Source organism: Chanos chanos, chromosome 4 (assembly GCF_902362185.1).
Source record: "Chanos chanos chromosome 4, fChaCha1.1, whole genome shotgun sequence".
NCBI lineage: Eukaryota > Metazoa > Chordata > Actinopteri > Gonorynchiformes > Chanidae > Chanos > Chanos chanos.
This window is the reverse complement of record NC_044498.1, coordinates 10,427,181-10,443,161: the sequence shown is the minus strand read 5'-3', so window position 1 is coordinate 10,443,161 and position 15,981 is coordinate 10,427,181. Positions and strand designations below refer to the sequence as shown.

The following is a 15,981-nucleotide window of genomic DNA, read 5'->3' as shown; positions in this document are numbered from 1 at the left end:
CCCACAGAATGAGTGACTGATGCCACAAAGTTCATTGTTCCGGTCTTAATTCGTCACGGCCCCACTGTAACCTAAATAAATGGACTGAGACAGTTTCTCTATGTGTCAGCGATTTCGTATATATTTTTGACGCAGTAGTTTGAATCTAAAATATACATTGTCAGCGTATCAAATAGCGGCTGATGTCCAGCTTAGATTTATAATAATTGCGAGAATGGAGAAGCTTAACTCAACTGGAAGGACATTTATTATAAATAAACAAATAGGTCTGTTAAACAGAATAGGAATTCGTACCGGTTTATTTCAATGATAAGGTATTTACATGGAACAGATATGTGACAGGAACGAAATTCATCTTATGTGACCAGAAAAGACAACAGACATTCATACGACTGTTTCTATAATGTACATAACTTTTATGGTCCTGAACCGCAGCATATGTACCCAGTCTGTCCTATCACTAATGATAATATGCGCATTCTGTAAGCGGCCCAAGTCACGTGTGTTTATTTATATACATTAACTTTGATAATGTCAAACATACACAGCCGACCTAAGAAAAATGGGGCGTTTTAAAACAGCTTAGTGTGTAGAAACACTTTAACTTGCATGGAACTAATTCTCTATGCTGTGTTTCTACATCGACTGTAAAATTTCGTTGCACATTTTGGTCAGTGTTTGCGACATCGCTAATCGACGTACGGTCTGAGGAAGCATGTTTACCTTCGTAACACGCACAGTCTTCAATGTTATACATTTGTGACTTTATTTCAGTTAACATTCTTTAAATTTGTCTTTTTTTAATAACTTTACAGATATGGGAAAGCCTAAAAAGAAAAGTAAGTCGTTTATCGTTATACTAAAAATATTAGGTTGTGTTTCTTTATAGCTATGCAGCTAACAGGTAGCCCAAGCAGAGATACTGGCCAACTAGACATAATTTTGATTGTGTCTGTGTGCTTTAGCATACAAATCAAGTGTCATCGTGAAGGAATTGGGGTGGATTGCCATTTTGCAGTGATCTTGTTAATAGTCATAGTTCTGCTCTGCGCCTCAGTATGTTACAATCAGAGCTGTTTTCTACAGTGTGATACATGGTGTGGGCAGAACTTGTAAATACCAGGGCCCTGTCCATTACTTTACCTATTGAAGATTACAGGCGGGGAAGATGAAGCTGGTTTTAGACCAGTTCTTCGAGACTCTCTCTGGGCTTGTTGTGTCAATTTGTGTCTCTACTCCCTCCATCAGGTGACTTGAGTCGGGCAGAGTTGATGATGATGACAATAGCAGATGTCATCAAGCAACTAGTGGAAGCACATGAAGAGGGGAAAGACATCAACCTCAACAAGTGAGTTCACATTGTTTTTTTCAACAAAAGAAGACTTAACTTTGTCCGAGTGGCCATTTAGAGACCAGAGTCCAGATGTTCACTCTTAAACTTATTTGAAGTACTAATAATGCATTCCAATGCGTCAAATTACATTTTGATCACTTGATTAGTGGGGCAGGGTTCCAATGCCATTTTTTGGTTGTCTTCCTTTGATGACCATCTCAATAAATCAAAGCACTTGAACGTACCGTTTCCAGTGCCTGAAACATTGGGCTGGTTTCAGTTCCTCACTTTGCTCTGATTTGTGGTACAGAGGCTTGCGGCCGTTAAATTAGAGTGGGACAGGTCAAACTGCTCAGATGATCTAAAATGCACGTTTCTCAGGCAGGGTGGAAACGTTTACTGAAGTCTCCGTTACAGTGCGGGAGGTTCTGTTCCACTGTTTAGCGGATAGTAGATTTACCAGAGATAAATCACTGGCCTTTTATTTTCCCAGAGTGAAGACAAAGACGTCTGCGAAATACGGCCTGTCGGCACAGCCACGCTTGGTGGACATTATTGCCGCTGTGCCACCTCAGTACCGACGAGCCCTGGTGCCCAAGCTGAAAGCCAAGCCCATCCGCACTGCCAGCGGGGTAACCGTGCCATCCTCACTCTCAGGCTATAGGGTTGATTAGCTGGCACAGAAGTACCACACATTTTGTGACACCGCTTTAATGAAATATAAGAACGCTGAAGGTCCCAGCTCTAGAGGAATATGTGAACACTGAGATCTCTCTAGAACAGGGGTGGGCAAATCCGGTCCTGGAGGGCCGGTGTCCTGCCGGTTTTTGTTTTCACCTCTTAGCTACCTGTTGATTTTCACTTTGAAAACAGGTGTGCATGCTCTTCAGCCAATCAGAGACTGTATTTAGTCGGTTGACAAGAAAAACAGCAGGACTATGGCCCTCCAGGACCGGATTTGCCCACCCCTGCTCTAGAAACTATTCTAGATCTCTCTAGAAACAATTGTTTTATGTTTGTTTTTTTGTTGTTGTTGTTGTTTTTGTTTACAGATTGCTGTTGTTGCTGTCATGTGCAAGCCCCATCGATGCCCACACATTAGTTTCACTGGGAACATCTGCGTGTGAGTGTAGCTCTGTGTTAGCTCAGGGCTAAAGGATTTAGACAGATTACGCTGATGAAAAGAATTTGTTGTTCATGAACCGCTGTACGCTGAAGCCTACTCTGTTTGTTCTCTTTGTTCATACCAAAACAGTTATTGTCCAGGTGGTCCTGACTCTGATTTTGAATATTCTACACAGTCTTACACAGGCTATGAGGTAATCATAACATAATTTTGTATTTATTCTATGCGTAACACAGTAGATTAATCATCAGTCAAAAGCGTATCTGTTACTCTTATCTAACCTTTTCATTGCTGTCTGCTCTAGCCTACGTCAATGAGGGCCATCAGAGCACGCTATGATCCTTACCTCCAGACTCGACACAGGGTGGAACAGGTAAGTTCTGCTGCGTAGCCCAGCACCTTAGGCACATCTGGGGTTAACTGACATTGACTCTGCTGCAGAATTCAAAATTGTGGAGGCAGAGCCATTACAAACCCATGTTGCGTTGCATAGAATTTAGATAGCTTACGTAGTATTATAAAACATTTCCTTTGAGCCCAAAGCTCAAGCCACTACTTGATCCATAACAGTGTTTATCTGTATGTGAATATTAAGATAATCTAAAAAAAATAAATAAATAAAAACATATCCTGTAATTACATGTCCTATAATATAGGTAATAACTTGCTGTTGGTACAGTTAGGCTTAACGTAGAGTTACAGTTATACGACAAGGTGCTAAATCCTTGCTACCCAAAAGGAAAATAATGTGTGAGGAACCGACAATGGTAAGTAAAAGGAACAGGCAATCTTCAATGAAGGAAACAGACAATGTTAAGTTAAAGTAGAATCATATCTTGGAAATGTAAATCAGATAAAGTTGACCTGAAAGATTATGTTCTCTGTCTAGCTGAAGCAGCTGGGACACAGCGTGGATAAAGTAGAGTTCATTGTGATGGGCGGAACCTTCATGGCTCTACCTGAAGAGTACAGAGACTACTTCATCCGGAACCTTCACGATGCGTTGTCGGGACACACCTCCAATAACGTGGGAGAAGCTGTCAGGTACTCTGATTACATCACTGGAACATTTGAAACAATAATGCAACTTTGTCAGTCTGCCGCTGTGATATCGCTGGTTATAATTCCACGACTCAGGGAACAGCCAGACCACAAGATGGTGCTGTGTTCCCTTCCTTTATTCTGTTCACTGGTAAATCATTCTTTGGGGATACATGGTCTTTCGTGTGTGGGCTGCTGGCCCTGAGTGTCACAGTTACTGACAACCTCTAGTCTGCCCAGTCTTAACCACGACAAAACTATCAGCATATCCGGTCCAAAAATGCTTCGCACATATCCAAAACCAACCCCCCCGGAGAGCGAAAGGGTCAAATTTTCACATAAAACATGACTCAACGGAGACTAATAGGTATAATTTTGGTCAGTCCTTCTCCACAACAGCAGCTGCGTTGGCTCGTAGTCTGGTTACTCTCTTAACAACTGATTTAGGAACAGTTCTTCCAACCCCAACCCAGTTTTAAAGCTGTTAACAGGACAGCTACAGAACCAGACCATGATCAGTCTCCAAATCAGGGACTCGATAAAGAAACTGGAAGCAGCCTTTGACAGTGGTGAAGATTAAGGGTTTATTTCTGGCAGGCCTTTTACCATAAGAACAGCTGCATTGGCTTTGATACAGGCCTGAATCACACTGCAGGTGCACATACATCCCTATCAAGTGTGGATAAGCCATGGTAGTAAAACTAAGAGAACCCTTTGGAACCTCCCCTCACAGCTAAAAGAATACAGAGGCCCATTTTAGCTTTAGCTCTTAGAACAGTGGTTACTGGTAGGTCGCTGTGTTTAATCATGCTATTTATCTCATTTAGGATGCACTTAAGGTTGACCGAAGTTGTTTATCAGCCTTAACGACCGCTATCATTTTTCAACTCCGTATTAGCGCAGCAGTTCCTTTTCCAACCTTACTTGCTACAGTAAAACTGAACCCAGGTCAGCTGCTAAAGTTGCATGAAATGACGTATTTTTTTAGACGGATGATGTTCATTTTCAGTATTGCCTAAAGGTACAGAGATGTAGTCCTTACATCCTGATTGAAACAACTGAGTTCCAGTAGCTACAGAGAAGTAACCCGGTTAGTGTGAGTTCAGTGCGACTTTTACGCCCTCCGTGTCCATGGAAATCATGGGTAGGTCATGACGCAGTTGTTGCTGACACAAGTTCAAGTTCAAGTTTAGGTTTATTTGTCATATGTAGGTCAACACAGGGTCAGCAGTGCAATGAAATGCGTGAGACGAGAGAGACAGGTGAGCTCAGCGATAAGAGCGCTAGTCGTAAGAATAAGAGTAAAATAAATGATTTAAATTAAATAATTAAAAATTAAAAAATAAAAGTCTGCAGTGTTGCCTTTTCTACGAGGACAAAAGTTTGGGGGAGAGTTAGAGCGGTAAGGAGAGAGAGACATGACGAGAGGATGTCTGAGGGATGCTAAGAGGTTGCTGCAGGGTCAGGCTGTTGTTGTTTTTTTTTCACTTTGTTTGGCAGTTTATTTTGCCATGACTGTGATAAGAATGTGTGCGCGTGTGGGCGGCCGTGAGTGAGTGAGTGCGTGCGTGCGTGCGTGCGTGCGTGCGTGTGTGTGTGTGTGTGTGTGTGTGTGTGTGTGTGTGTGTGTGTGTGTATGTGTTTGCTCAAGCAGAGGCGCAGGTCTTCGGGATTAGTGGCCCATCACAGTTTGTTGGTGGGTTTGTTAAGATGACACGATTACGATAATTGTTCCGGCTGCTAATCGGGAAAAGATGTGGGAGGCAAGAGTTCGATTTCAGGCCTGGCCTTATCTCTGCCAAGGCAGTTTGTGTGTGTGTGTGTGTGTGTGTGTGTGTGTGTGCCATTCTAATTTGCAGTGTGTATGTGAAGAAGAGAATGACAGAGAAGGACGTTTCACTTGACTTTTTCAGTCTCCTCTGTATAAGCAGTAACAGAAGAAAAATCCATATTTTTACTGATGTGGGACAAGAGTCAAAACCCCAAAATAGATAATGAGAACTAAAGACCCCCCCCCCCCCCCAAAAAAAAACAAAAGACGATGGTACAACCTATTCAGTCCTATAGAGAGTTCATTATTAGGTTTAGTTTTCATGAGACTTGTGAAGGGGCTCCGTATACAGAGAGAGAGAGAAACGCAGAGCTTTCTCTAATTCATGTCTAAATGTTGAACAATTAGGGTTACTAGGCTGTACGATGCAATTTGTTTTACCTTTCCAATTTCGCACTTGGACCAATCAAATGGCTGTTATGTAGAAAATAAACATGCTTGATTGGTTTGATTCTCCCAAAAGACAGAGACAGAGGAAAAGACTAACCATAAAAGTGCATGAGTAAACACACAGATCTATGATCTTAGCGTTTAATGAGCCCTTCACTGTGCTGGAAACGAAGAAGAAAGAACATTATGAACTCAACTGACATCTAAACAGTCTTCATGTATTTGCTTTTTCTAGAAAAAAAATGATGTGGAGCTAGTAAAAAATATGTGGATAGTTTGAGTTCTACTGATCTACTTTTTTTTTTTATCAAATTTAATTTTGCAATTAGGCATATAGTAAACAGAACCAGCAAATAGGTTGCTTTAAACTCTTAAAATGATTTGATTCTTTACTTCCAAATATTCTCCTTGTCTTCATTGTGTAATGTGTGAGAGAGCCTATAAGTAGAGTGAAAAAGCCTTGTAGTCTAGGCATAGAAATAAATATAGTCGTCGATGGTTAGTCCGTATAGACTTAGTGGCCTTTATCGATGTCTCACACTCCGTTTTGTTCCACTGAGAGAGTGGTGACGCGTTCCTTGGACGTTCGGTGTTTTTTTTTGTTCTTTTTTCTAAATATAATTGCTCTTTACCTTTTAGTTCATGATTGCGTTTGTGATTGTATCAGTGGATTGAGAGTTGCGTGGGCATCGTCAATCATACCTGGCATTTCTCTCTGCAGGTACTCAGAACGCAGTAACACTAAATGTGTGGGCATCACCATCGAGACCAGACCGGATTACTGCTTAAAGCGCCACCTCAGCGACATGCTGGCGTATGGCTGCACTCGTCTGGAGATCGGAGTGCAGAGTGTGTACGAGGACGTGGCCCGCGACACCAACAGGTGGGGGAGGAAAGGGTTAAATTCATGACCCGTTTCAGCCGTACAGGAAAGACTATACAGACACCACATGAAGATGATATCGGGAAAAGAGAGATGGTTCAGATTTCTGTCCTGTTTTTTTTTTTTATGATTTTATTTTTTCGTAGCTTTAAAATGGCGTTTTCTGTCAGTTTGTGTGATTAAGCGTGTGTGTGTGTGTGTGTGTGTGTGTGTGTGTGTGTGTGCACGCGTGTGTTTGTGGTCTGCAGGGGACACACGGTGCGAGCTGTGTGTGAGTCCTTCCATCTGGCCAAAGATGCCGGCTTCAAAGTGGTAGCTCACATGATGCCTGATCTGCCCAACGTGGGAATGGAGAGAGACATAGAGCAGTTTATAGTAAGTAGAGAGTGAGTTTTCACTTGGTTTCCCATCCAGACTCTCAGCAGACACACTAAAAGCCTGTGACTGACCATGCTGGCCTGAGAAATCTGCTCCTTTAGACCTAATGGCCAAGTGGAAATATGAAGTCAGGCCAAAAAAAAAATTTGATACATTGTAATGTCAATCATAATTTTGACAGATGATTGGTTCATGTTCCAAATGACTTTCCTTACGCAAATCACTTAAAATAAGTTCCTGTCGAGTGATTGACAAGTCAATCAATTGGTATATTACTTTTTAAATGGAAATGGAAATGAGGCAATGAAAGATTATACCCAACCCGTCAGACACGGAAGTAGATTTTACTGTCCAATGATTTTCAATATTTTCAGTGTCTTGCTGATTTAACAGACATTTTAGTGAGTGAACTACATATAGTTGAAATGAGTTTATTTGACATATTAGGACTGATGATACTCAAAGGAATATTTTTGGGAACAGGTTCAGTTACGTTTTCAGTTTTAAGGATTATGCAAAGTCAAACTCTGAAATGTTTGTTGCTTCCAACTTTCAGTTGCCCTCGTTCCAAAAGCTCCTAAAATGCAAATGAAGTCTTTGTGAAGAGATACCTGCGTCAGTGTAAACCACTCAAACAACTTAAAGCTTTGATGTATAATGAGAAAGAAGAAAAACCGCGTAGCGTGTTGTGCCTCTTGTCAGATACTTAAAAGCAAATAACATTTAAACGTATCATAAAGTGTGTATATTTCAACAGAGGCCTTTATTTTAGCAAGAACTCTGAGTAAAAGAAATGGAAACTTTTTCCTTTTTTTTTTTTTTTTTTTTTTTATGGATTCCTCAGATCTCAGCATTACCTGTAGAGTAGCTGCCTGGCAATGCGCATTAGCCCTCCGTCTAAGACGATAATTTAACACCAGTCTATCCGCAATTTGGAAAATTCCAGCACTTTAAGCACGGGAGCGCCTAATTGCTAAGCAGCATGTATGGCAATCGAATGTAAATGAAGTAGCGGGTGGCGTGTGATCCTGAGTTAGCCTTTTATGGCCTCTGTCAGTGTCCAGCTGTGACGCATTTCCCTGCATTATGTGGGGGTGGGGGGGTCCATTATCTGAAATGAATAGAACCGTTTTTATTGTGGGCTTCATTACCTAGGCAAAGCAATTCAATATGTGACTCCGCTGTCAAGCCTATTCAAGGTGCGACTGAATTCTTACGAGGGGCTGGTAGGTCCGTGTCATTTCTTAAGTGCACGCTGTCAGGGCCGAGCCGCTGGAATTTTAAAGATTTCAGCGTTTATGATTGTTTATGCCTCAAACAGTCATGCTAGAAAATAGGCTGAATAGAATATTAAGAGAGAACGACATTATTATTTCACGTGGTAGCGTATGATCTGTAAGACACGTTCCACTAAAGGGCAGTGGAATCGACTGAATATGAGGAGTTTGATATGATTTCATACGTTTGGTTGTTTTGTAATCATTTGATTGTTTTGTAAGCATTAGGCGCTGCAATTTGGCAGATACAGCTACAATCACAAGTGACATGGATCAGAATCAATAGAGTCAGCAACAAGGCTTTCATTGACTTTCATTGTTCATTGGAGATGTTGTGCGTTTGAGATTATGTCTCTCACTACTCCAAATCCATCTTCTCCTTTTATGTACAGTCCTCTCCCAGTCAGGGAGCAGTCGGCTCCAAGCACCAGCCTGTCACTTCACTCAAAATGCATCAACGCTTCTGGTCACCAACAAATTCTTTTTTTTTTTATTTCTCCTCATTTATATTTATGGTCATATCTGGATACCTCTCCCACATCACCGCTCATGTCCATTATGATCTGGTTCTTGTGCTAGACTGCGTCCGACCTGAGCTTTAGCTAAGCGCCACTCATTAAGATATGTCTCTGATAGCGTTCCCGTAGGAGGTGCCGTCTGTCAGGGTGTGAATCGGGCAGATTAATGGCCGAGCCCGGGTGGTCTCTAACCCTGTCGCTCGTAGAAGCTCTGTCGCCGTCAACTACGCTCTCGGGGGCGACTGTCAAAGCGGCTCCGCCCGCGCTTCCGTCACCGAGAACACTCTGTCTGTTTATCTCCCTCTTTTTTTTTTTTTCTTTTTTTTTTTTTTTTTTCTTCTTCTGACTCGCCTCCTCTTTCTTTACTCCTCCCCCACATACCTGAGGAGAGAGGGACCTGTCGCTGCTATCTCGAGACATGCACAGGGAAGGAGGTAGCGAAACGGAGCGATAATGGAATCCCATTACAGACGCTTCCAGCCTTCACTTTTCACTTATCTGACTGTGTGCAGGCTCCCTCCCCTCACCCCCCAAAAAACTCAACAACTTTAAAAAAAAAAGGAAAAAAGAAAGGGGGGAAAAAAAACGTCAAGACGTGGCTCCGAAGGAGGATGAGAATGTGCTTCGCACCTCTGAGTCATTTAAGTTACCCCATAAATGCACCCTGTTGTTTATTTGTTTAGTCAGATAACTTGTTAACTTGGGTTTTTTTTTACTGCTTTGAGAGTAAGTTTTGCGTGAGGCAGCAGTTGTCCAATCTAATTAGTTAGAAGTGTTTCAGAAACATGGCGGAGAACATTACCAGTGAAACGCAATTTGACAATGTCACGTTGATTGTAATGGTTTTGCGTTAGTGTCGTTGCGTAATGTCTGAAGCTTCCAGAGTGACAAGGGGGATGAAATTAATTTTTGCACCCTGACGCGACACTCTTTTCTAATCACACCATCAAGAGCAATAAATGAGTTACAGAAGTCACGCGCTGATTTTTTTATAGATTTCTATTTGACTGAGTGGCTGTACTGTAAGTGTTAAAACAAAACAAACTGATGCATCATTATTTGTAACATATTGAGTGTTGCTTCGTTTTTGAATGATGTTCAACTCGTCTCAAATGGCATAATCAATGTAAGGGGGGGGGGGGGGGGGGGGGTAACCCGAGTGGAGCTGATCAGTCCGCGCTCTCTCACTCTCTTTCTCTGTCTCTCTCTCTTTCTCTCAATAGGAGTTTTTTGAGAATCCTGCGTTCCGGCCAGATGGGCTGAAGCTCTACCCCACTCTGGTGATCCGAGGCACAGGCCTATATGAACTGTGGAAGACGGGTCGGTACAAGAGCTACTCCCCCAGCGCCCTGGTGGATCTGGTGGCCCGTATATTGGCCCTGGTTCCTCCCTGGACTCGTGTTTACCGTGTTCAGAGGTAAGAGGTACTTCCGTCCCGCAGGTCTGGTTCAGTCGGTATTAGCTGTAGACTGGGCAGTTCTTGTTTGGTCTTCAAGAGATCTCATGGATTGGAAAATATTCAAGAAAATACAGAAGCTTTAATGTATTAATGTATTATTTAATACTAAATGCCAGTATCAACCTCGAGAGTTGTTGAAAAGGATTGTGTTTTCAGCTCGGTGACATGTGCTCTCTCGTCAGGGATATCCCCATGCCGCTGGTGAGCTCCGGAGTGGAGCATGGCAACCTGAGAGAGCTGGCGTTGGCCAGGATGAAGGACATGGGAACTGAGGTAATATTAGAAACCTCAAGTCTAAAAGCTTCTCTTTTTTTTTCAGGGACGGGATAGGGAGGGGGAGGGCTTCGAACTTAAGTTTGAAATGCATATAATAATCTTAATAATGCATAATAATGCATGTGATAATAACACTATGACTTACTTTCTCCTGCAGTGTCGGGATGTGAGAACTAGAGAAGTTGGCATCCAGGAGATCCATCACAAAGTGCGACCATACCAGGTAACCATACCAGGCTTTTGCAGGGTTGATACTTTTTCTCTGATAATTAGATCGATGTTGATGAGGTTTACACATTATTTATTCTCTGTGGGTGTAGCTGAGCCATTCATCAGTGACAATACTGTGAAAATGTATTTGTCCCCCTTCCTGATTTCCACTAGTATTGTATACGGTTGTGCTCATAAATTTACACACCCCCTGGCAGAATTTGTGAAATATTGGCCATTTTTTGGAAAATATGACTGATCATGCAGAAAACTTTTCTTTTATGTAGGGATAGTGGTCAGGTGAAGCCGTTTGTTATCGCATAATTATGTGTGCCCTTTTGAAATCATAATGATAACTGAGATCACCCAAATGGCCCTGATCAAAAGTTTACATACCCTTGAATGTTTTGCCTGATAATATACACACAAGTTGACACACACAGGTTTAAATGGCTATTAAGGGTAAATTTCCACAGCTGTGCCTTGTTTGATTGTAATTAGTGTCTGTGTGTAAATAGCCAATAGGTTTCTTAGCTCTTGAGAGACCCGTGCACATTTCAGCCAGGGCTGCACTGACTTTGCTGGATACTGAGCCAAGGGAAAAGCATAAGTATTGCCAAAGGACCTGCGAGAAAAGGTAGTTGAACTTAATAAGTCAGGAAAAGGATAAAAAAAAAAGATTTGAAAATGCCAATCATTCTGATAAAGAAGTGGAAAATTAGGGACTCTGTTGATACCAAGCCACGGTCAGCTAGACCAACAAAGATTTCAGCAACAACTGCCAGGAGAATTGGTCGGGATGCAAAGAAAAACCTACAAGCAGCTTCAGCTGAACTGCAGGCTTCTCTGCAAAAAAAGTGGTGTGGCCGTCTGAAGATGCACAATAAAGAGGTACTTGAACAAAAACGGGCTGCACGGTTGAGTTGCTAGAAAAAAGCTGTTACCACGCCAACGCCACAAAACAGCCCACTTACAATATGCCAAACAGCACCTAGACAAGCCTCAGAACTTCTGGAACTTTGGAGTCCTTTGGAGTGATGAGACCAAAGTGGAACTTTTTGGTCAGAACCATAAACGCTATGTTGGGAGAGGAGTCAACGAGGCTTACGACAAAAAGTACACCATCACTGTTGTGAAGCATGGAGTTGGATCTCTGATGTTTTCGGGGGGTGTGAGCTACAGTGACACAGGGAATTTAGTCACAATTGATGGCAAGATCAATGCAGCGTGTTACCTGAAAATATTGGAGGACGCCTTGCATTCATCAGCCCGGAAGCTTTCCAACAAGACGGTGGTCCAGAACACAAGGCCAAGTCGACCCCTCAGTGGCTACAGCAGAGAAAAAGTGAAGGTTCTGGAGTGACCATCACAGTCTCCTGACCTCAATATGATTGAGCCACTTTGGGTAGATCTCAACCGTACAGTTCATGCAAGACAACGTAAGGATTAATGAAACCTGCAGGGGTTTTGCCAAGAAGAACTGGCAGCTTTACCACCAGAGAAAATAAAGGGCGTCGTCCACAACTATCACAAAAGACTGCAAGCCATCATTGATGCTAAATGGGGCAATACACAGGATTAAGACTTTTGAATGGGGACCATCTCATTATTTTCTTTTATTGCTTTCTTTTTTTGTTTAATGATTGTACTATTCTGTGATGCCTCATAGTTTAATGTGAGTCCCACCAAAAATAAAAGAAATGTGTTTTGCCTGATCACTCACACAAAGAATAGTACACATCTTACAAATTCTGCCAGGGTATGTAAACTTATGAACGGAACTGTATTTCTCACACAAGATGTTTTCAGATCTTTAGACAGAATCTAGAGTTAGTTAAATGGAACCTGAGTGAACAAATAGTACATTTTTAAAATTATAATTTCATTTATTTAACAAACAGATTTTCCCCTGTGTGAAGAAGTAATTGCCCTCTTACATTTAATAACTGGATGTGCCACTTTTAGCTACGATGACCACAACCAAAAACGTGATATAATTCAGTCTCAGTCTTTCACGTCGTTCTGGAGGAATTGTAGCCTACTCTTCCTTACAGAAACGCTTTAAACATTGATAGGATTTTGTGCATGAACCATTTGTTAAGGTCCTATCACAGCATCTCTCTTGGATTTAGGTCTGGACTTTGACTAAGCCACTCCAAAAGTTTGAATTTGTTTCTTTTCAGCCATTCAAGTTCAGTCAGTTCTTTGTGCTGAGGTGTGTGTGTGTGTGTGTGTGTAGGTTGAGCTGATCCGTAGGGACTATGTGGCCAATGGGGGCTGGGAGACCTTCCTGTCTTATGAGGACCCGGAGCAGGACATTTTGATTGGTCTGCTCCGACTCCGCCGTTGTTCACCGGAGTCTTTCCGACCGGAGCTGAAGGGAGGCGTGTCCATCGTACGTGAGCTCCATGTCTACGGCAGCGTGGTTCCAGTCAGCAGCCGAGACCCCAGCAAGTTCCAGCACCAGGTAGCGCAAGAGCAAGAGTTAATCTTTCAGATGGCAAATCATGAGATCAGATCCAATTTCAGACTAGAGATATAGTTATTAAGCCTTTCACCCAGGCGTTTGCCATCTGTCACCCCCAGGAGAAGCTCCGTCGTAGGAGTTTGTAATACCTCAGATGGTCTGATGTAGACAGCGAAGAGGGCAGAGTGACCATTTCATTTCAGTGAATGAAAATACTCATGTCTTTGGTAGACATTTAATTTCTTTGGCTGATGACGTCTATCACTCTTACCAAAATAATGACTTTCTTTCTTTCTTTTTCTTTCTTTCTTTCTTTCTTTCTTTCTGTCTTTCTTTCTTTCCCTCCTTCTTTCTTTCTTGCGTTCTCCTTCCTTTCTCTCTCTCTCTCTCTCTCTCTCTCCTATTCATTCATGTCTTTTCACAGGGCTTTGGAATGATGTTGATGGAGGAGGCAGAGAGGATAGCCAGAGATGAGCATGGCTCAGGCAAACTGGCCGTTATCTCAGGTATCACAAACACACTCAATACACATCATAGGAAAAAAAAAAAAAACCTTCCACTGTTTGGTGGAATCACCTCTCTCCCAGACAGAACCTAAAAAAAAAAAAAAAGTCTGTCAGGTGCAGGACAGAGATAACCACAATGGAAAAGGGACAGTGTTTGCATGCCATTATGATACCAGTGACCAGCATTAAACAGAAATCGATTCCCCCAGCATTAAAAATACCAGTAGTGTTGTGTTAGTTGATTACAGGCATACAGTTGCACTGATCAGTGTCTATCTCTGTATCTCAGGTGTGGGAACGAGAAATTACTACAGAAAAATGGGCTACGAACTGGAAGGGCCGTATATGGTGAAACGCCTTGAATGACTGCGTTAGATGACTTCTCTGGAAACGGAGTCCGGGAAAAGGAAGAACTAATGTCCTCTGTTATACATAGTGCACCATAAAGACATGTTCATTCACCTGTAAATAAAGGTGATGAGGGTTTTTTGCTTATAGACAGGTACAGATCATTTTTTCCGTAAACACAACACCGTAGAGGCATTGCCGAATAATACAGGACTTTAAAAGGACATTTACATTCTACATACCAATATAAAGAGCTGGCATGAAGATTGGGTTTCTGGGATGGACAACATACAGTGTAAGGAAACAGTCCCCCCCCCCCCTCAACCTGCCCAGTTTCGCTCATTTCCCAGGGAAGAGTGAAATGATTCTTCAGGAGAGTGCTCTGAGAAGCCGTCGTCTTTGAATTGAGCCGCAAACAACTAGCAGAAATAATTTAATTTAAATATATGTTTTTGTTATGAGCGTGGAAAGCCTGGGGCCCTCGTTTTCAAAGTGTAGAACGAGGTGAGGGAGGTACAATGGTTATATAACCAGCATCTGAAATCCTGGTTAATCCTACGTGTTTTCCAGTTACACGGCTCTTTGTGAGTTTAGAAGATGGATTAATTGCTTTTTTTTAATGCTTCATATTTGGCAGTCAAAGAAATGTATTCAGCTGGTTATTCACTTGGTTTTTGTTAAAGAAATAAAATTTATCTTTCAATAAAGAGATTTCACATCAGTGTAAATGGGAAAATCATCCAGTGTAGTGTCGGGAGATTTGGTCGGGCGCTACGATGATGTAATGCGTCCATCACTGAAAGTTTTTTACTGGGAGAGGCCAAAAAAAAAGCAAAACTTTAAATGAAAACTCAGCATTATCAGTTTTTTGTCAAGATCAAAATGTGAAAATCATACAAGCTGCTATTGCCTATGTCCCCCCCCCCCCCCCCCCCACCCCTCTTCACGTTACGTTCAAGCCCCTCATCAGTGTTATAATCCCACCGCTTTCCATCAAATGGCTACTGAGATGGCAAAGGCTCTCGTCTTTGTGGGGAGATCTCATGATTTGTCTCCTGATAGGTTTTACTGCTTCATTTGACATCGCAATACCCAATTATATCTCCATCTCGGGAGCCGTGAGTCGAGGTGTCAAACAAATGATGACTGACCACCCTTAAAAGCTGAGTTTGAGATGAGTTCAGTCAGGCTTCCACTGTAAGAGCTTTGTCGTTTGAAAAAATGGCTCCCAATAAAGCGGAAAAGCAGCCCCCCCCCCCCCCCCCCCCTCCCCAGTCACGGCAGTTTTGCCGTTTCTCCCACCGCTTGGCACCCTCCCTCGTAGAAACAAGATTATTAAACCAGGGTTGGCCCCGTAATTTCCTGGCAAAGTCTTCTGGTCGTGACTTTGCGGTACGCTAACATCGACGTTAAAGTGATGAGAGACGACTTGCTGTCCCAGGGGTCATCTCACTCACCAGCCTCCTTACTCAATATCAGCTATAAGATCTTTAAGGACCTTTTTTTTTCAGCAGCTAGGCGTCATAATTGCTTTTTCACTGACTAAATTCATTTGGTTACTGTTTCTCATCGTGAATCATGGAGCCACTCAGTCAGGCTCACCCTCACCCCGTGTAACGCCCGTCGCTCCATGGAACAGGATCTGGAGGACGGAAAGAGAGGGAGTGTGGGAAGAATGGTCTATAGACAGTGTGACTGTGTGGCGCAGAGGTCGAAGGAAGCTGCCTGGGTGTTTCATTTGCAAACCACTGGAGCATGTGGAAAAGGGCAAACTGTCCCCGGAGAGGGAAATGTCACAGATGGGATCCATTTAAGAGGCTTTCTTATACATCATACTATGCCAAGGTACAGGCCATAAGGTTATAAAACCCTTGTTGGCCTTTTTAACTCACGCTTTCTCTTAAAAGTCATTATTCTTGATCTTTCGCTCATGGTTAC

The 15,981-nt window shown here is 42.4% G+C and overlaps 1 protein-coding gene across 1 annotated transcript; it reads left to right on the top strand.

Annotated features, from left to right (window-relative positions):
* Positions 1-744: 744 nt before the first annotated feature.
* elp3 (elongator acetyltransferase complex subunit 3) lies at positions 745-14,680 on the top strand. The gene is made up of 15 exons (XM_030771836.1): positions 745-839; positions 1,249-1,348; positions 1,827-1,965; positions 2,386-2,456; positions 2,589-2,652; positions 2,764-2,832; positions 3,349-3,503; positions 6,443-6,604; positions 6,853-6,979; positions 10,001-10,194; positions 10,419-10,509; positions 10,670-10,735; positions 12,962-13,189; positions 13,614-13,695; positions 13,985-14,680. The coding sequence occupies exons 1-15, from the start codon at positions 818-820 to the stop codon at positions 14,059-14,061; spliced, it is 1,647 nt and encodes a 548-aa protein (XP_030627696.1). The 5' UTR covers positions 745-817; the 3' UTR covers positions 14,062-14,680.
* Positions 14,681-15,981: the final 1,301 nt, after the last annotated feature.